Source organism: Salmo salar, chromosome 06, assembly GCF_965601325.2.
Source record: "Salmo salar chromosome 06, fSalSal1, whole genome shotgun sequence".
Taxonomy (NCBI): Eukaryota; Metazoa; Chordata; class Actinopteri; order Salmoniformes; family Salmonidae; genus Salmo; species Salmo salar.
The window spans coordinates 93,752,664-93,779,848 of record NC_138296.1 but is presented as its reverse complement, the minus strand read 5'-3'; the positions used below and the strand labels follow the sequence as shown (position 1 = coordinate 93,779,848).

Genomic DNA, 27,185 nt, shown 5'->3' with positions numbered 1-27,185 from the left:
GTTATACAATCATGTAACTAAGAAATTAGCTGGAAAGAAACTTAAATGATGTATTGTTTTGTTGAATAGTCATGACTGGTTCGAGATATCGTTCTTAAAATGACGGTGGTGAAGGATATCACTTGCTAGGTTTCCATCCAATTTGTGACAGATTTTCATGCTAATATTTTGAAAATCTGCATAAAACTTGGCTCGTCGCACTCTAGCGACACCTAGTGGCTGACTTCCGGTAGTCAGTTTAACAGTGTTTCCTCCGACACATTGGTGCAGCTGGCTTTCAGGTTAAGCGGACGGTTGTTAAGGAGCTTTGTTTTGGAGGATGCATGACTCGACCTTCGCCTCTCCCGAGCCCGTTGGGGAGTTGCAGCGATGAGACATGATCGAAAAAGAGGGTAAAAAAAAATAAAAAAAATGTAATAAACATTAAAAAGGAAATGGCTTACCCTGGCGTGATGTTTTGATAACCATGCAAATCTCTCTAGGACATGGTGACTTTTATTAATATATTTGGCTCTATTTACCCCCCCCCCCAAACATTTTTTTTAAATGCTGATTAGCTGCTAACGTGGCTATCACAAAGAACTACAAATACCATGATGATCTGAGACTGCCAAATCGAGGCGAAGGTATGAATCTCTCTGGATTAACTATCTAATGTTAGCTAAACGTAGTAATTAATACATTGGCTATACTGTATGTCTTTAAATTGACAATTCTGTGAACTGTCATGTGCAAGTTTTAAACTCACACAATACCTGTTAGGGAAGGTGTCAACTAGAGATGACATGCATGAGCTTGCTGGGATATGCGTGATGTCTACTTTGAAGCTAAATTAGTATTCTTGAATCTGAGAGTAAACAGAGCCGAATATATTGATAAAAGTCACCTTGTCTGAGAGAGATTTGCATGGTTGTCTGAGAGAGATTTGCATGGTTATCAAAACGTCATACCAGGGTAAGACTACCCGACACAAAGATCTTATTTGAAGTGTTTCTAAAATCCCCTGTTGGAAAAATGAATGGTAGAAAAACGACTGTAACCATATCTGTTTGACCGCTAGGTTATATGGGTTTTATGACACCTCCACTCTGGGGCTCTTTTGACGGAGCTGGACGTTTCTGAACGGTATTGGAACTGTGACAACCGGCAACCACACCCAGCTCGGCTCGATGAGATATAGTGATTTTTGCCAACACAGACAGATTTATAACCTGTTATCAACTGACTATAATATTTGATAATTAAATCGGACTTCATTAATATGAGTAATCCATGAATGTCACCAGTTAATGAACACGATAAAACTCGAGATATAACAAGTCTATAGATCACAATGACTACAATGAATGGCTAAATGAATTCCGGACATTATTAATAAGGGTCTTCCTCACTGATGTATAATGAGAACGGGATGACTTCCTCTCGGATAGAGAGCAGAGCAATAAACAAATAAAAAATTATATCGTGAGTTATTTAGGAATAAAATGAAGCCTTAAGTAACGGAAGTTCATTATTGTATTTATGTATTTATTTATTCACCCACAATAAAAGAAAGCTGAAAAACAGTCGGTTGGGCTGTGCCCCGCACCTTGCTACCGGAGACTCCACCATCCCACATTGCATTGCGAATGTGTTTGCTAGCATTTAGCATTCAGTGGCGTTAGTGTTTTTGTAGGGAAGGACATGTTGGTTTAGTGAATAACCTACTTTTTTATTATTATTATTAATAACGACTCTTAGTGTATTAGGTACAGCACACGCAAACATGGAGATCGGCACAGAGATAAGCAAGAAAATACGGGTGAGGTCATTTCGATGCTAGTTATTTGTCTTATTAACTCTCTAGTTAGGTAGCTAACGCTGGCTAGCTAACGGTGCCATCTTTATTTTGTGTTAAGCTAACGGTGCTACCTTGCTATTAGCTCAACTGACGTTAGCTAGCTAACTAACCCATGAGAGAATTTGTACAAATGTACAAGCAACCCAGAAATATGCCTATTAGGGACCCAGTACAGAAACTCACATGTTGGAAGTCCACAACAGCTCTGAGGTGCCGAATAGGCTTTTTTTCCCGGTTGCTTGTACATTTTTATTTAAACCTTTGTTTAGAAGTAATGTTAGCTAACTAAATACCGGCGGTAACGGTGGTAAATGAATATAGCTAACGTTAGTTGCGCTGTAAAACTCCATATTTTGTGAGTAACCAACACATTTTGACATTAACGCTTGCAGAACAGTAGCTTTGGGACACAATATCGGGAGTGTGTAGAATGGGAGTTTGAAACGGAGCTTTCTGACCGTAAATTGGATTTCTAACGCAAATATACTGGTTCAGCTATGTCTAAATTTGATATTTCAATGTCCAATTTTTCAGTTTATTACCCAAACAGGGGTGGGGAATAGACATTGTTATTGTTTCTACTGCTGATTGCTGCTTTAAATGTTCAACCGGACCTGGTACCTAGTAACTAGTTGTTTTCTGGCCCAAGGCTAGCAATTGACAATATATTGTTATTTTCTTCCAGGCTGCTATCAAGGGAAAGCTTCAAGAACTCGGTGCCTATGTTGGTTAGTGTGAATATTCACCTCAGCTTCTGATCTGCAGCAATTCATCTGACTGCTGTTGACATTAGGAATATATATATATATATATATATATATATATATATATATATATATATATATATATATATATATATATACAATTCTAATATTTCTATGGATGTTGACCTTCTACCAAGGGTTCTAGAATATAATACGTTTCTCTGATTGTTCTCTCTCCCCTAGACGAAGAGTTACCAGACTATATCATGGTGATGGTAGCCAACAAGAAGACTTCACAGCAGATGTCTGATGACCTGTCCCTCTTCCTCGGCAACAATACCATCAAGTTTACTGTCTGGTACGTATGCGACCAGCTATCCCTGGTCCCAGAAATTTTAAAGTCATTGTCTCGCTGTTTGGCAGCTATAGCAAGTGTCTTGAGTTGAGAAGATTGTTTGGGTGTAACTTTGTATTTTCGATTTCAATGGTTCTAAGTATGGTGTGTTGTTACAGGTTACATGGAGTCCTGGAGAAGCTGAGGTCTGTGGCAGTAGGTAAGTTCAGGTTACATGGAGTCCTGGAGAAGCTGAGGTCTGTGGCTAAGTTCCAGTGACCACAAAGGAGTACCAGCTCCCTAGGTGAAAAAGTCCAAATATACTGTATTGAACAGAGTATATCACCATATGTATTTATTTAACTAGGCAAGTCGGGTTAAGAACAAATTCTTATTTACAATGACGGCCTACCCCAGCCAAACCCGGACGACGCAGGGCCAATTGTTATACACCTAGATTTGAACCAGGGACTGTAATGGCGCCCCTTGCACTGAGATGCAGTGCTTTAGACTGCTGCGCCACTAGATTCCCACCCTAGTGGGAATTGAAAGACCTTGAGTCGTTCGATGCCAAAACAAACAACCCCTAAGAGAGGATTGTAACAGTCTTATCAAGGCTAGGAACGTTCCAGCACTATAGCATAAAGTAGTCTAGCTATTTGAGTATGTTGTAGAGCTGGCTTTGACCAGTATTCTATCTATCTTTACCCTTGTATAGCTAAATTGACAATCTCTCTGTGTGTATCAAGAACCTGCGTCCCTGAGGCCTCAGCTGTACTCCGACACTGGCACCTCGTCAGGGAAGAGTGAGTGGAAGGGGGAGGAGTCAAAGGGCCTTGCGGTGTCCAGCTCACGCTCTGATAGGACAGAGGCCCGTGTGTCAAGCTCTGCCCATGAGCACAGGTACGGGTTGAGTTTCTCAAACATTGATTAGCTATATATTGAAAAGGCCATGCCATGTTCACTGAAATCAGCATGGTTCGGGTTGGCTTGGATCATGTGAAAGACCCCGTAACACATTTATTTCATTCAGAAGTAGCTCCTCAGACGAGACTTCAACACCTACATGTGGATCAATTAATTGCCGTGAAGCTTCAGCATTTTATTGCAACCAAACAGGGTGAAACAGCTCATACTCGCACACACTAACATCACTGTCATTCTGTCCAGAAGGGTCTCCTCAGACAAAACTTCCTCGTCCCGCCTCACCTCCACGGTCAAGCCCCTGATGGACCCTCCCTCCTCGGAGGCCGTCATCGACATCAAGCCCGAGCTAGACGATGACCTCATCGGCGAGGACCCCGTGGACATGGGCGTCCTCCCAGGTCGCCTGCGTGGATCCACCTCCGGAGGAGGAGGGCGGGCATCAGCTCAGATCTACAGGCCACCCCAGGGCAGGTCCTCCTCGGGGACAGGCAGGTCGGCGGACGCCTATAGGTCCTCAGAGGGGTCCTCGGGGTCTCACAGCAGGCAGCAGCACAGCAGCTATCACCTGGACAGTAGGAGCAGCAGAGACAGCAGGCCATACAGAGAGGGAGGCAGCAGCAGGGTGCAGATTGTTTACGTGTTACCTTTATTAAGTCAAGGGCCTTGCTCCAATACATCAGAAATACATCCTTCCTCATTTTCTTGACATAATCAGAGATCAAGAAGTCATTTTAGATTGGTGAAACCACCGTATTACTTTTAATCATTCCAACCAATGAGATCTCTGATTACTTAAAGGAAAGAAGGATGCATTTCTTAATCATTTGAAATGGATCAAACTGTCGCCAGTCGGTACGGCTTTCCCGTGTCTGTCGCCAACCATCTCTGGTCTTGTTGTCTCCAGCAGCAGGAGGAGGCTTCGAGGAAGCGCAAAGCCCCAGTGGTGAGCTCCGTGGTGCGGGTGAACCAGGCAGCAGACGGCGGTCGAGACAGTGATGAGGAGGAGGATGATGAGGAAGATGATGAAGGATACGGGGTCAAGAACCTGTCTAGCAGAGTGTCCCTGCCTTCCAAACCAGAACGCAAGTAAGGGAACGCACACACACGCACACTATCCCTCTACCTCTGTTACTCTCTCCTTTCCACACTATCCCTCTACCTCTGTTACTCTCTCCTTTCCACACTATCCCTCTACCTCTGTTACTCTCTCCTTTCCACACTATCCCTCTACCTCTGTTACTCTCTCCTTTCCACACTATCCCTCTACCTCTGTATGTTTTGCTTCTTGTTGTGTTGAGTAGCAACTCTTGATTCTAGATAGTTAAGGACCTTAGGACAGCAGCAGAACTGTTTTCAACATCCCTACTTTCACATTACTGGTACACTCTGTTGGGACACCCCCCCCCCCCAGGGGGTTGTCTGTGTTGGGACACCACCCCCAGGGGGTTGTCTGCGTGTTGACCCATGTCTCGATGTGTTTCTAGACCCTCCCTGCCCCCGGCCAAACAAGCCAACAAGAACCTGCTACTGAGGGCTATGTCTGAGGCCCAGATCTCTATCAACAAGACTGCAGCCTACCCACCTAGTACGTTTCCCTCACTCTCTGTCAATCTGCCTTAATTAAACCAAGATTACATCTGACTATTAGAAATTACTACCTGTAATGTGTCGTCCTGTTTTATCATGACACCTATTACTGACTAAACTAATGAAAACATACTGTCAAAGGAACTGTATGAAACCTGTGTTTCCCAGTACCACAGAGACAGACTGTTCCAGTGGCACCCAGGACGCGTTCAACCACTGACGAGATGAACGCAGCCATCCAACTGGTTCAGGAGCACCTCCACGGCCTGGTCCCCAGGGGGCAGTCTTACACCCCCTCAGAGCCTCAGCCCCCCAGGCAGCTAGGTAAGAGCCCCAGCACCCCAGGTAAGACCCCCAGGCAGCTAGGTAAATCAGACTCCAAGGCCCAATCCTAAATTACCCCTATGGAAATCTGAGAGAGATGTTCAATGGCGCCGGAGGAGATTGCTGCCGTTTTACGGTCTCCTAAACAATTGTGTGTTATTTGTAACTTACTTTGTACATTTTTCTGCAACTGTAATTTATGACCGAAAAGAGCTTCTAGATATCAGGACAGCGATTACTCACCTCGTACTGGACAAAGATTTTTTTTCTTTAACGAATCAGACGCAAAGGATTTACTTAAGACACCAGACAAGACCTAAGCTCCTGTCGTGTCTTTGGGGTACCATTAAACTGAAGACATGTTTATCAATTAGCTCCCTGTAATTATTATCACGTGATTAAACTGATTAATCGTTTAATTGTAATTAACTAGGAGATCGGGGCACCAAGGAGAATATTCAGATTACAAAGCTATAATTTTCCTAATATAACTTTCCTGTACTATAATATTATATTCTATTATAGTATGGGCCGATTATCTTCTGGTTTAAATGGTGTATTTTACCTCTAGTCCAGTCTCATTCCAAACGTCGTAAATTGTTGTATCTGCACGAACCCAGTCTTTACTAAAATCATCCATACATCAATTGTCTTAAAATCATTTATTTACTACACTAAGTAATTAACAGAAAACATACAAACAGTAATTATCGTCACAAAGGATTGGTAGAGGAATGTGCGCTAATGGCTAACAGGCATGGCTGGTCTGTTAGACAATGGGTCATAAACGGTCAGCTGAGAAGGTACAGAGTTCATTAATATTGACAATTGAAGGCTCACTCATTCGGGAACAATTGCAATCAATATATATTTGCGCTCATGTGTCGTTCTTTGTTGGAGCGTCGTTCGGTGGAGAGTTTTGTCTCTCTCTCGGTTAGAATGGATCTTTCAAAGCGACATTCATTAATGTCGTCATAGAATGGATGTTTCGTTGGTCTTCGCGTTCGATGATAAAATTTACTTAGCTGCAGACTAATAATTAATATCAAAGACTTGTTCTTATTCTGTCGGTCTTGATAGTCTAAAAGTTAACCACGTGGTGTAGTTCACTTTCAGTAGAGGAATTGGATGGTAAAACCTATTGGCCATAGAGTGTAGGCCTGGTCTGGAGAAATGTAAATCAGGGTGGGTTTTATAGTGACCCTTGAACAGGCTTGTCAAATGACGCCTGGTCCTGTATGGGTCCCTGGGGGCGTGCCTATGACTGAGTTAGACTTGGTTACAGAAATACAATTCTATCACATTACATCAGTAAATAGCATCTCAATGTATTACAAAAGCTTTATCCTTATTAATACATTCTATACAACCATTATGATGCAAGTCTCAAGCTGAGTCTATTATATAAACAGTTTTATGGTAATATGGCTATATTGTCTCTTCTGAGTATCACAAAATTGTACCAAGCGGATCAGTTCGTAGCTGGATTCTTCACCAATCTTCCATACCTTCTCCAGAACACACATGTCGCTCGGTTCTCCAATTCTATGAGTTGGAAGAATTTCCTGTGTCTCTCTATGGGCCATGTGGCCAGAGACTCTCCTGGAATTTTAGAGTTTTTACAACCCTTTCACACAGGGCCTGGGTTGGGGGGAAGGTAGGTTGGGTGGTGGTGCAAAAGGGAGGGGGTCAACTGTCCTCCCTGTACCAAAAGAGGCCAACGTCATGACACTCCTGTGATTCACATTAGAAAGAGACAGAGATATCGGGGACGTAGGTTGGGGTGCCTTGTAAGGATCCGACGGCGAGTGGGTAATTTTCCATTAACATCGGTCCTATTAGCCAACGTACAATCATTGGATAACAAAATAGAGCTACGATCACAAATATCCTACCAACGGGACATTAAAAACTCTATCTTATGTTTCATCGAGTCGTGGCTGAACGATGACATGAGTAGCATACAGTTGGCTGGGTTTACACTGCTTCTGCAAGATAGAACAGCTCCCTCTGGTAAGACGAGGGGTGGTGGGTTTTGTATGTTGGTAAACAACAGCTGGTTCATGAAATCTAATAGTAAGGAAGTCTCTAGGTTTTGCTCGCCTGAGTTAGAGTATCTCATGATAAGCTGTAGACCACACTATTTACCAGGAGTTTATCTATATTTTTCGTAGCTGTCTATTTACCACCACAAACCGATGCTGGTACTAAGACCACACTCATAGAGCTGTATAAGACCATAAGCAAACAGGAAAAGTAGCGGCAGGTAGCCTAGTGGTTAGAGCGTTGGGCCAGTAACCGAAAGGTTGCTAGATCGAATCCTCGAGCTGACAAGGTAAAAATCTGTCGTTCTGCCCCTGAACAAGGCAGTTAACCCACTGTTCCTAGGCCGTCATTGTAAATAAGAATTTATTCTTAACTGACTTGCCTAGTTAAATTAAAAAATTGGGGCGGCGCTCCTAGTGGCCGGGGACTTTAATGCAGGGAAACTTAAATCAGTTTTACCTCATTTCTACCAGCATGTTAAATGTGCAACCAGAGGGGGGGAAAAAAACTCTAGACCACCTTCACTCCACACACAGAGACGTGTACCAAGCTCTCCCTCGCCCTCCATTTGGAAAATCTGACCACACTCTGTTATTATCTATGCATAGTCACTAACTCTACCTACATGTACATATAACCTCAATTACTTCGACTAACCGGTGTCCCCGCACATTGACCCTGTACCAGTACCCCCTGTATATAGCCTCGCTACTGTTATTTTACTGCTGCTCTTTAATTATTTGTTATTTAAAAATTTTTAAATTTTTGTTTTGGGGCTTGTAAGTAAGCATTTCACTGTAAGGTTTACACCTGTTGTATTTGGCGCATGTGAATGGGATTTGATTGCTATAAGCAAGTAACTTCCACCTAGCCTAATCAGAGAGCAAACTTCTATATTGAGTACACCTTTCAAATCCACTCAGCTCTCTGCATAGGGTCTAGGGTTGGAATTGGAATTGAACCCATGGTTTCTCATTACAGAAGGAGCATGAATGTTCTTTGTCACGTGCACTATTACAGTGAAATGCATTTTAATTTTTTTTCTTTTTGTTTGCAAGCTCCAAATGCAATAATCAATATTACTGCATTGTCCTGACTATGACTGTACTGTTCTCTCCCAGTAGTTCAGTCTCGGTCGCTGGCCTCTCGGCTGCAGTTAGACGTGCCAGAAGACAACATGAGAGCACAGCACAGTGACTATTTAGGTGAGTCTGTCACATCCTAACTAGAAATCTTTATGGATCCACCAAGGCTACAGCGGGTTCGGATCCAGAATTCCAAATAATGTCACGGGTAATGGGTCGGCTCTGATATGATCAAATAAAATGTTATTAGTGGCGCCACACGTATTTTGCAGATGTTATCGCAGGTGCAGTGAAATGCTGATGTTTCTATATATAGCTCCATCAGCAGTAATACTGAACAAAACTACACAAATCCCCCAAAATAAAGACATTTAAGAAATATCATAATGAGCAGTGTCTGGACTGTACTGAACTAAAATATAAAAATTTTGCCACAACATGTAAAGTGTTGGTCCCCATGTTTCATGAGCTGAAATAAAAAGATCCCTGAAATGTTCTAATATGAATGAAAAGCTTATTTCTCTCAAATGTTGTGCACAAATTTGTTTACATCCCTGTTAGTGAGAATTTCTCCTTTGCCAAGATAATCCATCCACCTGACAGGCTGTGGCATATCAAGAAGCTGATTAAACAGCATGCTCATTACACAGGTGCACCTTGTACTTGATGATAAAATTTACTTAGCTGCAGACTAATAATTAATATCAAAGACTTGTTCTTATTCTGTCGGTCTCGATAGTCTAAAAGTTAACCACGTGGTGTAGTTCACTTTCAGTAGAGGAATTGGATGGTAAAACCTATTGGCCATAGAGTGTAGGCCTGGTCTGGAGAAATGTAAATCAGGGTGGGTTTTATAGTGACCCTTGAACAGGCTTGTCAAATGACGCCTGGTCCTGTATGTGTCCCTGGGGGCGTGCCTATGACTGAGTTAGACTTGGTTACAGAAATACAATTCTATGTTTTGCTTATGGTAGAGAAATTAACATTAAATTCTCTGCTAACAGCTCTTGTTGCTATTCCAGCAGTCAGCATGCCAATTGCACACTACCTTAACTTTTAGTGGCCTTTTATTGTCAGTATTCATACCCCTTCACTTTTTTTCCACATTTTGTTACGTTAAAGCCTATTCTAAAATGTATTCAATTGTTTTTTTCCCTCATCAATCTACACACATTACCCCATAAGGACAAAGCAAAAACAAAATAAAATAAAAAAACATCACATTTACATAAGTATTCAGACCCTTTACTCAGTACTTTGTTGAAGCACCTTTGACAGTGATTACAACCTCGAGTCTTCTTGGGTATGGCGCTACAAGCTTGGCACACCTGTATTTGGCGAGTTTCTCTCATTCTGCTCTGCAGAGCCTCTCAAGCTCTGTCAGGTTGGATGGGGAGTCACTGCACAGCTATTTTCATGTTTTCAGAGATGTTCAATCAAGTTCAAGTCCGGGCTCTGGCTCGGCAACTCCAAGACATTCAGAAACTTGTCCTGAAGCCATTCCTGCGTTGTCTTGGCTGTGTGCTTAGGGTTGTAGTCTTATTGGAAGGTGAACCTTTGTCCCAGTCTGAGGTCCTGAGTGCTCTGGAGCAGGTTTTCATCAAGGATCTCTCTGTACTTTGCTCCGTTCATCTTTCCCTCGATCCTGACTAGTCTCCCAGTCCCTGCCGCTGAAAAACATCCCACAGCATGATGCTGCCACCACCATACTTCACCGTAGGGATGGTATTGGCCAGGTGATGAGCGGTGCCTGGTTTCCTCCAGACGTGACGCTTGGCATTCAGGCCTAAGAGTTCAATCTTGGTTTCACCAGACCAGAGAATCTTGTTTCTCATGATCTGAGTCCTTTAGGTGCCCTTTGGCAAACTCCAAGTGGGCTGTCATATGCCTTTTACTGAAGACTGGCTTTCATCTGGCCACTCTACCATAAAGGCCTGATTTGTGGAGTGCTGCAGAGATGTTTTTTCTTTCTGGAAGGTTCTCCTATCTCCACAGAGGAACTATGGAGCTTTGTCAGAGTGACCATCGGGTTCTTGGTCACCTCCCTGACCAAGGCCCTTCTCCCCCGATTGCTCAGTTTGGCCGGGCAGCCAGCTCTGTGGTTCCAAAGTTCTTCCATTCAAGAATGATGGAGGCCACTGTGTTCTTGCGGACCTTCAATGCTGCAGAAATGTTTTGGTCCCCTTCCCCAGATCTGTGCCTCGACACAATCCTGTCTTGGAGCTCTACGGACAATTCCTTTGACCTCGTGGCTTGGTTTTTGCTCTGACTTGCACTGTCAACTGTTCAATGGAAACAGGATGCATCTGAGCCCAATATCGAGTCTCATTACATAGGGTCTGAATACTTCTATAAATAAGCTATCTCCATTTTTTTATTTTTAATACATTTTCAAAGAAATCTAAACCTGTTTTCGCTTTGTCATTATGGGGTATTGTGTGTAGATTGAGGACTGTTTTGTCCAACGTTGCGTGATTAGTGCTTTTTGAGGGCGGTTCAATTATAAAATAATTCAAAAAAATTATGGGTTTCTATAATTTTTTAGAAACATTAAATACATTGAAATTATGACTTTTATTTTAGAGCTTTTTAATGGAAAAGCCAAAAATGGGGAACATTCATTTGCCAAAATATTACATTGTCTCTGTCCAGACATCAATAGAAAAATTATGAATTACTATGAAATAATAAAATATTTTAATAACTTTCGTTTTTCTTTCTTTACTTTATTTTTCATCCTTACACTCTTCTCAGGAAGTATCAGCCAGCCAGACAATGTTCTCGCTCTGCTCTCCATACTGTACTGTCTTTAGTCGTCCTGTTTAGCTAGGCAAGCCTGCCTGAACATGCTGTCTGACGAAATCATTTGACTAGTTCTTCAAAATTGACTTTCAAACTCTCTCTCTCTCTCTCTCTCCCCGTGTTGTGTACATTCTTCTCTCATACGGTCTGTGTATATAACTTAAAGTAGCAGGCATAAGTGTATCCATCTCTGTCCGAGCTGGAAAGAACAGGCACAATGGATTATGGTCATTGCAGTTAATTACCACGTTTATACACTGAATTAGGTTGAATATTTGGTTAATGAAAACTAAACTACCTTCAGCCCAGTGTCCCACATAGTTCTTGATTCGATTTCTCTCATGAATGATTTGATTTCTCTCTAGAAAAACGGCACATTGGGCTCACAAAAATAACTAAATGGAATTCAAGTAATTTAACTGACGTTAGTCAATTATAATAACAAAAAACCCATTTACCTACATTTTGGTTAATCGCTCACCGCTACTAACACACTGGAGAGTAGGACTGTTTAACTCAGGGGACCAACTCCTTCACTTCTGATTTTTGGATCAACTAACAAAATATAGTTTTCTCACATCATCCTTGTGCAGCTCTGGAGGTGGCTGAGGGGAGTGTTCTGAAGCCGTTTGACACGCGCTCCTTCATCGTGAGGAGGCCTGAACTGGAGGAGGAACTGGTTCCTGTCCGGAGCAGACTGGGACAACTGGACAAGGTGATGATGATGAACATAACGAATTATATCCATTTAGCCCCCCCCCCCCCCCCCCAAAAAAACGATTTCCATGTCAGCATGGAAATACATTTAGACAGGCTGAAGTCTAAGCTATTGGGGGGGGGGGTTCTACTAGGCTTACATATGGAATTGTTTTAAGATGGTTATACCATGGATCACTTAGCTCTTTGCTTTAGTATTTTAGGACCCCTTTAGGTATTTATTTCAACTTTTATTTAACCAGGTAGGCCAGTTGAGAACAAGTTCTCATTTACAATTGTTTTACTTTATTATTTTGAAACATTTTAGAATTTGGCCTTTACTACTATAGACCAGAGAAACGCACAGAACAGGCAAACAATAAATCATAAGGTTTTGAAGTGTCTGTCCTGAATCTAGGACCGGGGTATTCGACTCTGACCCTGTGAGGCCCGGAGCCTGCTGCTTTTCTCTTCTACCTGATTATTAATTGCAGACACCTGGTGTCCCAGGTCTAAATCAGGGCCTGATTTTAGAGGGGGAACCACCCACCTGGTGTCCCAGGTCTAAAATCAGGCCCTGATTTTGGAGGGGGAACCACCCACCTGGTGTCCCAGGTCTAAAATCAGGCCCTGATTTTGGAGGGGGAACCACCCACCTGGTGTCCCAGGTCTAAATCAGGCCGTGATAAGAGGGGAACAATGTAAACCCGCAGTGGAACTGGCTTTGAGGTCCAGAGTTATTTGAGGGATTTCAAAACTACTTCAATTCCTTTTTTTTTTTTTTTTTACCGGTACCATGGTTACTTTCAGACGTGTCCTGTGACACTTGTGAGGGTCGTAGAGCAAAATGGAGAACACCAACGTGTTCCTGAGTCATCTTTCCATAGAGGGGTCATATTAGTTTTGTTGGTCAAAATGTTTTCGTGAGACCTAGGCAGATGGATTGAGACATGAAGAAACACTTAACCACTCTATTGTGATCTCATAGAGTAACAACAGTGTTTTTTTTAAAGTCATTGAGTATAACACAACCTGAATATCTTATTTCCACTGTGGTCCTGTTAGGTACCTATGACGAGTAGGCTGGGGTTAGAGGAGGTGCCACCTCCTATGAGGAGTGGACTGGAGGAAGTGGCACCTCCTATGAGGAGTAGACTGGGACTGGAGGAAGTGGCACCTCCTATGAGGAGTAGACGGGAGGAGACCACAGTGCCTATGAGGAGCAGGCTGGGAGCCATGGTCAAGGAGGAGATCCAGCCAGCTACTCCACGCATGGTGCAGCCAGCCAGGTATATCACACTGACTGCCCTCTTCGCGGCTCACACTGACTGCCCTCTTCGCGGCTCACACTGACTGCCCTCTTCGCGGCTCACACTGACTGCCCTCTTCGCGGCTCACACTGACTGCCCTCTTCGCGGCTCACACTGACTGCCCTCTTCGCGGCTCACACTGACTGCCCTCTTCGCGGCTCACACTGACTGCCCTCTTCGCGGCTCACACTGACTGCCCTCTTCGCGGCTCACACTGACTGCCCTCTTCGCGGCTCACACTGACTGCCCTCTTCGCGGCTCATAGTGTGCTGGCTCAGATATTTTCTTTATACGTCATTGTTGCAGCAGCAGGGTTCCAGCATGGCTCACTGAAAACAAGCCAAGTAAACAAAACTGTCATAATGCTTTTGTCTGTCTCCCTTCCTCTGCCTCCCTCTGCCTTCCTCCCTCCTAGCAGTGAGAAGGCTGAAGCCGTGGGGTCAGCCAGTCCTAAGTTCATTGTGACCCTGGATGGGGTTCCTAGCCCCCTGGGTAACCTAGGAGATTGTGACATGGAGACAGATGACAGTTATCCTAAACCAACCAAGACCATCATGCCTGACCCCTCCATCCACCTCGGAACAAAACCCAAACTCAGCATCCACCACAGACTGCAGGGGGAACCACAATACCCTGATGGTAAAGGGATTGATTTATTCATTCATTTATTGGCAAAATGGTTAGAAATAAAATGCATTATTTTATTTTTTTTGCTTCTATAATTAGTATTCGGTTGTGAGCCTTGACACTCGGGTATTACAATTGTGAAGGCTTTTTCAGTGGTTAAGCACTTCCATCTGTCAGCACTTGATTCATCATTATTACTAGTGACTGATCATAATAGTCCACACCAGATGTTGTTCTGATTGGCTGTCTCTGTATAACAGCTGAGGCTACCACACCAGATGTTGTTCTGATTGGCTGTCTCTGTATAACAGCTGAGGCTACCACACCAGATGTTGTTCTGATTGGCTGTCTCTGTATAACAGCTGAGGCTACCACACCAGTCAGCCACACTAACACTTTCTGTCAACTACACTATAGCTCCTCTAGGATTTCAACGTTGTCCTAAGTGACCAGTTTTCTGGGCTAGTCTGTAACCTGACTGGGGATGTTCACCAGTCACTACTGTCAGTGTCAGCCACCAAACTACAAGAAATCTGTATTTTTCAATGGAAAGAGGTTCTGGTGAGGTAAGGAGACTTTGGGCTGAGCAAGGTTCTCACTAGCCAGCTTTGACACTGTGCTGGATAGGGTACGAGTCAAAGTTTTTTGTTTGGTATGCTTTTTTTGTAAGAAACACCCAGAGAGCTAGGTGGATATCATTCTACAGAGTCGTTTCTGGTCTAGGAAAGCCGGCCTTCATCTAAACTCTTTCATCCTTCTAATCGTGTCGTTTCTCGGTTTCAGAGTTGGGGATGGAGACTGAGGAGGAGGAAGAGGTGGGTCCTGTGAAGAGACAGAAGGTTCTGGAGAGGTGTAAGTTCTGGCCCGTCTGTAAGACTGGAGATGAGTGCGTTTACCACCACCCTACCACTCAGTGCAAGTAAGAACAACCTTACTCAGATGGATTTCCCTTCAGCCTCTAGAATGTTGAATAGAGACCGATAGACACTCCATGAATTGAAAATCAAAACAACGTCTGCATTTTGTTTTTGTGGAATTGTGGGGTTTTAAACCCTAAAGCTACATACATTTAGATTTTTATTGGCTTGACTAATATGTTGTTCTCTCCTCCGTCCCCCCTCTCTCTGTGGCTAGAACTTTCCCCAGCTGTAAGTTTGGGGACAAATGCCTTTTCGTCCATCCTAACTGTAAGTTTGACGGCAAGTGTTCCAAACCAGATTGTCCCTTCACTCACGTCAGCCGCAGAGGACCTGCCCCCTACACCCCCCCAATCAGACCAGGTACAGACACACCCCTTTAAGCACCGCCCCCCCCCCCAGTAGATTAGAACGTTATGCTGCATTCATGACATGTGGGGAAACTCAGAAAATAGTACTTGTAAACTGGAAGCAATGAGTTGTGTGCTTTGAACTGATTTTAAACGCTGATTGCTAATGGTGAACGAGCTGGGCCAACCATAAATTGAAAGTACAGCTGTCATACTCCTATGCAAATTATAATGTTAAAAAAACAAACATATTTTATGAGATGTTATGAACGCAGGAATAGATTAGGATGTTTGTATATGTTCGTTATTAAATGTGTAGATATTACCAGTTGAGATTTTACCTTTTTATTTGATGTCTTCTACCTTTGTATCTAACAGCAGTGTTTTAATTAGTGTCTCCAGTCCAGACCAGCAGTGTTTTAACTGGTTTAATTACAGTGTCTCCAGACCAGCAGTGTTTTAACTGGTTTAATTACAGTGTCTCCAGACCAGCAGTGTTTTAACTGGTTTAATTACAGTGTCTCCAGTCCAGTCCAGCAGTGTTTTAACTGGTTTAATTACAGTGTCTCCAGTCCAGTCCAGCAGTGTTTTAACTGGTTTAATTACAGTGTCTCCAGTCCAGTCCAGCAGTGTTTTAACTGGTTTAATTACAGTGTCTCCAGTCCAGACCAGCAGTGTTTTAACTGGTTTAATTCCAGTGTCTCCAGTCCAGCAGTGTTTTAACTGGTTTAATTACAGTGTCTCCAGTCCAGACCAGCAGTGTTTTAACTGGTTTAATTAGTGTCTCCAGTCCAGACCAGCAGTGTTTTAACTGGTTTAATTACAGTGTCTCCAGACCAGCAGTGTTTTAACTGGTTTAATTACAGTGTCTCCAGTTCAGCAGTGTTTTAACTGGTTTAATTACAGTGTCTCCAGTCCAGACCAGCAGTGTTTTAACTGGTTTAATTCCAGTGTCTCCAGTCCAGCAGTGTTTTAACTGGTTTAATTACAGTGTCTCCAGTCCAGCAGTGTTTTAACTGGTTTAATTACAGTGTCTCCAGACCAGCAGTGTTTTAACTGGTTTAATTACAGTGTCTCCAGTCCAGACCAGCAGTGTTTTAACTGGTTTAATTAGTGTCTCCAGTCCAGACCAGCAGTGTTTTAACTGGTTTAATTACAGTGTCTCCAGTCCAGACCAGCAGTGTTTTAACTGGTTTAATTACAGTGTCTCCAGTCCAGCAGTGTTTTAACTGGTTTAGTTAGTGTCTCCAGTCCAGTCCAGCAGTGTTTTAACTGGTTTAATTACAGTGTCTCCAGTCCAGACCAGCAGTGTTTTAACTGGTTTAATTACAGTGTCTCCAGTCCAGCAGTGTTTTAACTGGTTTAATTACAGTGTCTCCAGACCAGCAGTGTTTTAACTGGTTTAATTACAGTGTCTCCAGTCCAGCCAGCAGTGTTTTAACTGGTTTAATTACAGTGTCTCCAGTCCAGCCAGCAGTGTTTTAACTGGTTTAATTACAGTGTCTCCAGTCCAGTCCAGCAGTGTTTTAACTGGTTTAATTACAGTGTCTCCAGTCCAGACCAGCAGTGTTTTAACTGGTTTAATTACAGTGTCTCCAGTCCAGACCAGCAGTGTTTTAACTGGTTTAATTACAGTGTCTCCAGTCCAGCAGTGTTTTAACTGGTTTAATTACAGTGTCTCCAGTCCAGACCAGCAGTGTTTTAACTGGTTTAATTACAGTGTCTCCAGTCCAGACCAGCAGTGTTTTAACTGGTTTAATTAGTGTCTCCAGTCCAGCAGTGTTTTAACTGGTTTAATTACAGTGTCTCCAGACCAGCAGTGTTTTAACTGGTTTAATTACAGTGTCTCCAGTCCAGTCCAGCAGTGTTTTAACTGGTTTAATTAGTGTCTCCAGTCCAGCAGTGTTTTAACTGGTTTAATTACAGTGTCTCCAGTCCAGCAGTGTTTTAACTGGTTTAATTACAGTGTCTCCAGTCCAGTCCAGCAGTGTTTTAACTGGTTTAATTACAGTGTCTCCAGTCCAGACCAGCAGTGTTTTAACTGGTTTAATTACAGTGTCTCCAGTCCAGTCCAGCAGTGTTTTAACTGGTTTAATTACAGTGTCTCCAGTCCAGACCAGCAGTGTTTTAACTGGTTTAATTAGTGTCTCCAGTCCAGACCAGCAGTGTTTTAACTGGTTTAATTACAGTGTCTCCAGTTCAGCAGTGTTTTAACTGGTTTAATTACAGTGTCTCCAGTCCAGACCAGCAGTGTTTTAACTGGTTTAATTCCAGTGTCTCCAGTCCAGCAGTGTTTTAACTGGTTTAATTACAGTGTCTCCAGTCCAGACCAGCAGTGTTTTAACTGGTTTAATTCCAGTGTCTCCAGTCCAGCAGTGTTTTAACTGGTTTAATTCCAGTGTCTCCAGTCCAGCAGTGTTTTAACTGGTTTAATTACAGTGTCTCCAGTCCAGACCAGCAGTGTTTTAACTGGTTTAATTAGTGTCTCCAGTCCAGACCAGCAGTGTTTTAACTGGTTTAATTACAGTGTCTCCAGTCCAGCAGTGTTTTAACTGGTTTAATTACAGTGTCTCCAGTCCAGCAGTGTTTTAACTGGTTTAATTACAGTGTCTCCAGTCCAGCAGTGTTTTAACTGGTTTAATTACAGTGTCTCCAGTCCAGCAGTGTTTTAACTGGTTTAATTACAGTGTCTCCAGTCCAGTCCAGCAGTGTTTTAACTGGTTTAATTACAGTGTCTCCAGTCCAGACCAGCAGTGTTTTAACTGGTTTAATTACAGTGTCTCCAGTCCAGTCCAGCAGTGTTTTAACTGGTTTAATTACAGTGTCTCCAGTCCAGTCCAGCAGTGTTTTAACTGGTTTAATTACAGTGTCTCCAGTCCAGTCCAGCAGTGTTTTAACTGGTTTAATTACAGTGTCTCCAGTCCAGCAGTGTTTTAACTGGTTTAATTACAGTGTCTCCAGTCCAGTCCAGCAGTGTTTTAACTGGTTTAATTACAGTGTCTCCAGACCAGCAGTGTTTTAACTGGTTTAATTACAGTGTCTCCAGACCAGCAGTGTTTTAACTGGTTTAATTACAGTGTCTCCAGACCAGCAGTGTTTTAACTGGTTTAATTCCAGTGTCTCCAGTCCAGCAGTGTTTTAACTGGTTTAATTACAGTGTCTCCAGTCCAGTCCAGCAGTGTTTTAACTGGTTTAATTACAGTGTCTCCAGTCCAGCAGTGTTTTAACTGGTTTAATTACAGTGTCTCCAGTCCAGCAGTGTTTTAACTGGTTTAATTACAGTGTCTCCAGTCCAGACCAGCAGTGTTTTAACTGGTTTAATTACAGTGTCTCCAGTCCAGACCAGCAGTGTTTTAACTGGTTTAATTACAGTGTCTCCAGTCCAGCAGTGTTTTAACTGGTTTAATTACAGTGTCTCCAGTCCAGCAGTGTTTTAACTGGTTTAATTACAGTGTCTCCAGTCCAGCAGTGTTTTAACTGGTTTAATTACAGTGTCTCCAGTCCAGTCCAGCAGTGTTTTAACTGGTTTAATTACAGTGTCTCCAGTCCAGACCAGCAGTGTTTTAACTGGTTTAATTACAGTGTCTCCAGTCCAGACCAGCAGTGTTTTAACTGGTTTAATTACAGTGTCTCCAGACCAGCAGTGTTTTAACTGGTTTAATTACAGTGTCTCCAGTCCAGCAGTGTTTTAACTGGTTTAATTACAGTGTCTCCAGTCCAGTCCAGCAGTGTTTTAACTGGTTTAATTCCAGTGTCTCCAGTCCAGCAGTGTTTTAACTGGTTTAATTACAGTGTCTCCAGTCCAGTCCAGCAGTGTTTTAACTGGTTTAATTACAGTGTCTCCAGTCCAGCAGTGTTTTAACTGGTTTAATTACAGTGTCTCCAGACCAGCAGTGTTTTAACTGGTTTAATTACAGTGTCTCCAGTACCAGCAGTGTTTTAACTGGTTTAATTACAGTGTCTCCAGTCCAGCAGTGTTTTAACTGGTTTAATTACAGTGTCTCCAGTCCAGCAGTGTTTTAACTGGTTTAATTACAGTGTCTCCAGTCCAGCAGTGTTTTAACTGGTTTAATTACAGTGTCTCCAGTCCAGCAGTGTTTTAACTGGTTTAATTACAGTGTCTCCAGTCCAGCAGTGTTTTAACTGGTTTAATTACAGTGTCTCCAGTCCAGCAGTGTTTTAACTGGTTTAATTACAGTGTCTCCAGTCCAGTCCAGCAGTGTTTTAACTGGTTTAATTAGTGTCTCCAGTCCAGACCAGCAGTGTTTTAACTGGTTTAATTACAGTGTCTCCAGTCCAGACCAGCAGTGTTTTAACTGGTTTAATTACAGTGTCTCCAGTACCAGCAGTGTTTTAACTGGTTTAATTACAGTGTCTCCAGACCAGCAGTGTTTTAACTGGTTTAATTACAGTGTCTCCAGTCCAGTCCAGCAGTGTTTTAACTGGTTTAATTACAGTGTCTCCAGTCCAGCAGTGTTTTAACTGGTTTAATTACAGTGTCTCCAGTCCAGTCCAGCAGTGTTTTAACTGGTTTAATTACAGTGTCTCCAGTCCAGCAGTGTTTTAACTGGTTTAATTACAGTGTCTCCAGTACCAGCAGTGTTTTAACTGGTTTAATTACAGTGTCTCCAGTCCAGCAGTGTTTTAACTGGTTTAATTACAGTGTCTCCAGTCCAGCAGTGTTTTAACTGGTTTAATTACAGTGTCTCCAGTCCAGCAGTGTTTTAACTGGTTTAATTACAGTGTCTCCAGTCCAGCAGTGTTTTAACTGGTTTAATTACAGTGTCTCCAGTCCAGCAGTGTTTTAACTGGTTTAATTACAGTGTCTCCAGTCCAGCAGTGTTTTAACTGGTTTAATTACAGTGTCTCCAGTCCAGCAGTGTTTTAACTGGTTTAATTACAGTGTCTCCAGTCCAGCAGTGTTTTAACTGGTTTAATTACAGTGTCTCCAGACCAGCAGTGTTTTAACTGGTTTAATTACAGTGTCTCCAGACCAGCAGTGTTTTAACTGGTTTAATTACAGTGTCTCCAGTCCAGTCCAGCAGTGTTTTAACTGGTTTAATTACAGTGTCTCCAGTCCAGTCCAGCAGTGTTTTAACTGGTTTAATTACAGTGTCTCCAGTCCAGACCAGCAGTGTTTTAACTGGTTTAATTACAGTGTCTCCAGTCCAGACCAGCAGTGTTTTAACTGGTTTAATTACAGTGTCTCCAGTCCAGACCAGCAGTGTTTTAACTGGTTTAATTACAGTGTCTCCAGTCCAGCAGTGTTTTAACTGGTTTAATTACAGTGTCTCCAGTCCAGCAGTGTTTTAACTGGTTTAATTACAGTGTCTCCAGTCCAGCAGTGTTTTAACTGGTTTAATTACAGTGTCTCCAGTCCAGCAGTGTTTTAACTGGTTTAATTACAGTGTCTCCAGTCCAGCCAGCAGTGTTTTAACTGGTTTAATTACAGTGTCTCCAGTCCAGTCCAGCAGTGTTTTAACTGGTTTAATTACAGTGTCTCCAGTCCAGACCAGCAGTGTTTTAACTGGTTTAATTACAGTGTCTCCAGTCCAGCCAGCAGTGTTTTAACTGGTTTAATTACAGTGTCTCCAGTCCAGACCAGCAGTGTTTTAACTGGTTTAATTACAGTGTCTCCAGTCCAGACCAGCAGTGTTTTAACTGGTTTAATTACAGTGTCTCCAGTCCAGACCAGCAGTGTTTTAACTGGTTTAATTACAGTGTCTCCAGTCCAGACCAGCAGTGTTTTAACTGGTTTAATTACAGTGTCTCCAGTCCAGCAGTGTTTTAACTGGTTTAATTACAGTGTCTCCAGTCCAGCAGTGTTTTAACTGGTTTAATTACAGTGTCTCCAGTCCAGCAGTGTTTTAACTGGTTTAATTACAGTGTCTCCAGTCCAGTCCAGCAGTGTTTTAACTGGTTTAATTACAGTGTCTCCAGTCCAGTCCAGCAGTGTTTTAACTGGTTTAATTACAGTGTCTCCAGTCCAGACCAGCAGTGTTTTAACTGGTTTAATTACAGTGTCTCCAGTCCAGCAGTGTTTTAACTGGTTTAATTACAGTGTCTCCAGTCCAGCCAGCGTGTTTTAACTGGTTTAATTACAGTGTCTCCAGTCCAGCCAGCAGTGTTTTAACTGGTTTAATTACAGTGTCTCCAGACCAGCAGTGTTTTAACTGGTTTAATTAGTGTCTCCAGTCCAGTCCAGCAGTGTTTTAACTGGTTTAATTACAGTGTCTCCAGTCCAGACCAGCAGTGTTTTAACTGGTTTAATTACAGTGTCTCCAGTCCAGACCAGCAGTGTTTTAACTGGTTTAATTACAGTGTCTCCAGTCCAGTCCAGCAGTGTTTTAACTGGTTTAATTACAGTGTCTCCAGTCCAGTCCAGCAGTGTTTTAACTGGTTTAATTACAGTGTCTCCAGACCAGCAGTGTTTTAACTGGTTTAATTACAGTGTCTCCAGACCAGCAGTGTTTTAACTGGTTTAATTACAGTGTCTCCAGTCCAGTCCAGCAGTGTTTTAACTGGTTTAATTACAGTGTCTCCAGTCCAGACCAGCAGTGTTTTAACTGGTTTAATTACAGTGTCTCCAGTCCAGACCAGCAGTGTTTTAACTGGTTTAATTACAGTGTCTCCAGTCCAGTCCAGCAGTGTTTTAACTGGTTTAATTACAGTGTCTCCAGTCCAGTCCAGCAGTGTTTTAACTGGTTTAATTACAGTGTCTCCAGTCCAGTCCAGCAGTGTTTTAACTGGTTTAATTACAGTGTCTCCAGTCCAGTCCAGCAGTGTTTTAACTGGTTTAATTACAGTGTCTCCAGTCCAGCAGTGTTTTAACTGGTTTAATTACAGTGTCTCCAGTCCAGCAGTGTTTTAACTGGTTTAATTACAGTGTCTCCAGTCCAGCAGTGTTTTAACTGGTTTAATTACAGTGTCTCCAGTCCAGCAGTGTTTTAACTGGTTTAATTACAGTGTCTCCAGTCCAGCAGTGTTTTAACTGGTTTAATTAGTGTCTCCAGTCCAGACCAGCAGTGTTTTAACTGGTTTAATTACAGTGTCTCCAGTCCAGCAGTGTTTTAACTGGTTTAATTACAGTGTCTCCAGTCCAGACCAGCAGTGTTTTAACTGGTTTAATTACAGTGTCTCCAGACCAGCAGTGTTTTAACTGGTTTAATTACAGTGTCTCCAGTCCAGTCCAGCAGTGTTTTAACTGGTTTAATTACAGTGTCTCCAGTCCAGACCAGCAGTGTTTTAACTGGTTTAATTACAGTGTCTCCAGTACCAGCAGTGTTTTAACTGGTTTAATTACAGTGTCTCCAGTCCAGCAGTGTTTTAACTGGTTTAATTACAGTGTCTCCAGACCAGCAGTGTTTTAACTGGTTTAATTACAGTGTCTCCAGTCCAGTCCAGCAGTGTTTTAACTGGTTTAATTACAGTGCAGTCCAGTCCAGCAGTGTTTTAACTGGTTTAATTACAGTGTCTCCAGTCCAGCAGTGTTTTAACTGGTTTAATTACAGTGTCTCCAGTCCAGACCAGCAGTGTTTTAACTGGTTTAATTACAGTGTCTCCAGTCCAGACCAGCAGTGTTTTAACTGGTTTAATTACAGTGTCTCCAGTCCAGACCAGCAGTGTTTTAACTGGTTTAATTACAGTGTCTCCAGTCCAGACCAGCAGTGTTTTAACTGGTTTAATTACAGTGTCTCCAGTCCAGCAGTGTTTTAACTGGTTTAATTACAGTGTCTCCAGTCCAGCAGTGTTTTAACTGGTTTAATTACAGTGTCTCCAGTCCAGACCAGCAGTGTTTTAACTGGTTTAATTACAGTGTCTCCAGTCCAGTCCAGCAGTGTTTTAACTGGTTTAATTACAGTGTCTCCAGTCCAGTCCAGCAGTGTTTTAACTGGTTTAATTACAGTGTCTCCAGACCAGCAGTGTTTTAACTGGTTTAATTACAGTGTCTCCAGTCCAGTCCAGCAGTGTTTTAACTGGTTTAATTACAGTGTCTCCAGTCCAGTCCAGCAGTGTTTTAACTGGTTTAATTAGTGTCTCCAGTCCAGACCAGCAGTGTTTTAACTGGTTTAATTACAGTGTCTCCAGTCCAGACCAGCAGTGTTTTAACTGGTTTAATTACAGTGTCTCCAGTCCAGACCAGCAGTGTTTTAACTGGTTTAATTACAGTGTCTCCAGTCCAGACCAGCAGTGTTTTAACTGGTTTAATTACAGTGTCTCCAGTCCAGCAGTGTTTTAACTGGTTTAATTACAGTGTCTCCAGTACCAGCAGTGTTTTAACTGGTTTAATTACAGTGTCTCCAGTACCAGCAGTGTTTTAACTGGTTTAATTACAGTGTCTCCAGTCCAGTCCAGCAGTGTTTTAACTGGTTTAATTACAGTGTCTCCAGTCCAGTCCAGCAGTGTTTTAACTGGTTTAATTAGTGTCTCCAGTCCAGTCCAGCAGTGTTTTAACTGGTTTAATTACAGTGTCTCCAGTCCAGACCAGCAGTGTTTTAACTGGTTTAATTACAGTGTCTCCAGTCCAGCAGTGTTTTAACTGGTTTAATTACAGTGTCTCCAGACCAGCAGTGTTTTAACTGGTTTAATTACAGTGTCTCCAGACCAGTCCAGCAGTGTTTTAACTGGTTTAATTACAGTGTCTCCAGCCAGCCAGCAGTGTTTTAACTGGTTTAATTACAGTGTCTCCAGTCCAGTCCAGCAGTGTTTTAACTGGTTTAATTACAGTGTCTCCAGTCCAGACCAGCAGTGTTTTAACTGGTTTAATTACAGTGTCTCCAGTCCAGACCAGCAGTGTTTTAACTGGTTTAATTACAGTGTCTCCAGACCAGACCAGCAGTGTTTTAACTGGTTTAATTACAGTGTCTCCAGTCCAGACCAGCAGTGTTTTAACTGGTTTAATTACAGTGTCTCCAGTCCAGACCAGCAGTGTTTTAACTGGTTTAATTACAGTGTCTCCAGTCCAGTCCAGCAGTGTTTTAACTGGTTTAATTACAGTGTCTCCAGTCCAGACCAGCAGTGTTTTAACTGGTTTAATTACAGTGTCTCCAGTCCAGTCCAGCAGTGTTTTAACTGGTTTAATTACAGTGTCTCCAGTCCAGTCCAGCAGTGTTTTAACTGGTTTAATTACAGTGTCTCCAGTCCAGTCCAGCAGTGTTTTAACTGGTTTAATTACAGTGTCTCCAGTCCAGTCCAGCAGTGTTTTAACTGGTTTAATTACAGTGTCTCCAGTCCAGTCCAGCAGTGTTTTAACTGGTTTAATTACAGTGTCTCCAGTCCAGTCCAGCAGTGTTTTAACTGGTTTAATTACAGTGTCTCCAGTCCAGTCCAGCAGTGTTTTAACTGGTTTAATTACAGTGTCTCCAGTCCAGTCCAGCAGTGTTTTAACTGGTTTAATTACAGTGTCTCCAGTCCAGCAGTGTTTTAACTGGTTTAATTACAGTGTCTCCAGTCCAGTCCAGCAGTGTTTTAACTGGTTTAATTACAGTGTCTCCAGTCCAGCCAGCAGTGTTTTAACTGGTTTAATTACAGTGTCTCCAGTCCAGCCAGCAGTGTTTTAACTGGTTTAATTACAGTGTCTCCAGTCCAGTCCAGCAGTGTTTTAACTGGTTTAATTACAGTGTCTCCAGTCCAGTCCAGCAGTGTTTTAACTGGTTTAATTACAGTGTCTCCAGTCCAGCAGTGTTTTAACTGGTTTAATTACAGTGTCTCCAGTCCAGCAGTGTTTTAACTGGTTTAATTACAGTGTCTCCAGTCCAGCAGTGTTTTAACTGGTTTAATTACAGTGTCTCCAGTCCAGACCAGCAGTGTTTTAACTGGTGTTACTTTAATTCCAGTACCTCCAGTCCAGACCAGCAGTGTCTGCCGTTTCTTCCCAGAGTGTAAGAAGATGGACTGTCTCTTCTACCACCCCAAGGTCAGAACGATACTCTAGGACCATGAGGTTGAAAGGAGTTTGTCCTCAAATACCTGTTTGAGCTGTTTTGTTATAAAATCTTTCATTAGGCACTAGTAAGGAAATAATGAATGTTTTGAGTGCTGATCAAAATGTTTCTGTATAACTTCAAGATGATGTTTTAAGACTGTTTTCTTTTCTCTGTCAGCCTTGTCGGTTTGGAGTCCTGTGTAAACATACTGGCTGCACCTTCTACCACCCCACTGCCCCGGTCCCTCCCAGACACGCCCTCAAGTGGACTAAGGCCCAGAGCAGGTAACCAGGCATTACATACCTAGTATTACCTACCCAGAGCAGGTAACCAGGCATTACATACCTAGTATTACATACCCAGAGCCGGTAACCAGGCATTACATACCTAGTATTACATACCCAGAGCAGGTAACCAGGCATTACATACCCAGAGCAGGTAACCAGGCATTACATACCCAGAGCAGGTAACCAGGCATTACATACCCAGAGCAGGTAACCAGGCATTACATACCCAGAGCAGGTAACCAGGCATTACATACCCAGAGCAGGTAACCAGGCATTACATACCCAGAGCAGGTAACCAGGCATTACATACCCAGAGCAGGTAACCAGGCATTACATACCCAGAGCAGGTAACCAGGCATTACATACCCAGAGCAGGTAACCAGGCATTACATACCCAGAGCAGGTAACCAGGCATTACATACCCAGAGCAGGTAACCAGGCATTACATACCCAGAGCAGGTAACCAGGCATTACATACCCAGAGCAGGTAACCAGGCATTACATACCCAGAGCAGGTAACCAGGCATTACACATACCCAGTATTACCTATCCAGAACAAACTCTACATACTTAACGTTACCTCTCATAACTTCTGTGGTGTGCTTTTAAAAGCTGGAACACATGTTTTGCCATTCATCATTTGTTATGCAACATATTTTACTGGTACTTTGTTCAAATCCAAGTAACTGAAATGATGTCTCATGAAAATCTCCAAACTGTGTCCTATTTGGTCCTAATGCTCTTTTTATTTTCCTTGTATCTTCCTAGCTAGACTACAAGAGTACCCGAGACTGACCGAGTCAAGATGATGTGAAGCTATAGAACAGGGTTCCCCAACTGGTGGCCTGCGGGCTGAATTTGGCCCGCAGCTGATTTTATTTGCCCTGCCTCCAAGTTTTCTGAGCAAAAATAAAGTGTTTATTATTGTTGGACATAAGACTGTGTAAAAACACCAGCATTTCAGCTTCAAGTGATTTTTAACTTTGGAAATGTGTTCCAAACTATTCCCATGCATAATAAAGACATTTGATTTGTATACAAATGTAAGCAAAGTTTGAAGTAATTGTTTTAGTCAAATATATCTGAACTTCTTGCTGTCAATTTGCAGTCTACAATTATTTTTTTTTAAGTTCTGGCCCCCTGAACATTCTTTAGAATGTTTTTTTGTTGTTGCCTGTGGCTGAATCTAGTTGATCCCTGCTGTAGAAGATATGGTCATACTGTTCAGTTATTGTTTTATTCTCTTACGGTTTAATTATCAACCATCTGGTCAGTCCTTTATTTGTTTTTATTTCATTTTGTGAAACTGACCATTTTTTTTTTTTTTTAACCAGACAAAACTTACAGGGTTTTGTAAAGTTGTTGTACTGCAGATTTTTTGGGGGGGATAATGTTGAAAGTATATTAAAATACTCCATGTCAA

The 27,185-nt window shown here is 42.4% G+C and overlaps 1 protein-coding gene across 7 annotated transcripts; it reads left to right on the top strand.

The window, feature by feature from the left end:
- Positions 1-1,583: 1,583 nt before the first annotated feature.
- zc3h14 (zinc finger CCCH-type containing 14) lies at positions 1,584-27,185 on the top strand. 7 transcript variants are annotated; one of them, XM_082977084.1, is made up of 18 exons: positions 1,584-1,801; positions 2,526-2,568; positions 2,788-2,902; positions 3,058-3,098; positions 3,628-3,781; positions 4,049-4,427; positions 4,710-4,891; positions 5,290-5,390; positions 5,561-5,737; positions 8,884-8,967; positions 12,243-12,364; positions 13,411-13,634; positions 14,074-14,294; positions 15,066-15,201; positions 15,417-15,562; positions 25,386-25,465; positions 25,653-25,759; positions 26,531-27,185. In XM_082977084.1, the coding sequence occupies exons 1-18, from the start codon at positions 1,766-1,768 to the stop codon at positions 26,532-26,534; spliced, it is 2,352 nt and encodes a 783-aa protein (XP_082833210.1). In that variant the 5' UTR covers positions 1,584-1,765; the 3' UTR covers positions 26,535-27,185. The 7 variants fall into 7 exon arrangements, with proteins under 7 accessions (XP_082833210.1, XP_082833208.1, XP_082833207.1 ...); XM_082977082.1 differs by having other exon boundaries at positions 1,586-1,801; positions 4,052-4,427; positions 14,071-14,294; XM_082977081.1 differs by having other exon boundaries at positions 1,586-1,801; positions 4,713-4,891; positions 14,071-14,294.

Coding starts and splice junctions, on each gene's coding strand:
- zc3h14 (XM_082977079.1), top strand. CDS start 1,766: ATGGAGATCGGCACAGAGATAAGCAAGAAAATACGG. Junction 3,099..3,627: donor GCTGAGGTCTGTGGCAGTAG/GTAAGTTCAGGT, acceptor GTGTGTATCAAG/AACCTGCGTCCCTGAGGCCT. Junction 5,391..5,560: donor GACTGCAGCCTACCCACCTA/GTACGTTTCCCT, acceptor TGTGTTTCCCAG/TACCACAGAGACAGACTGTT.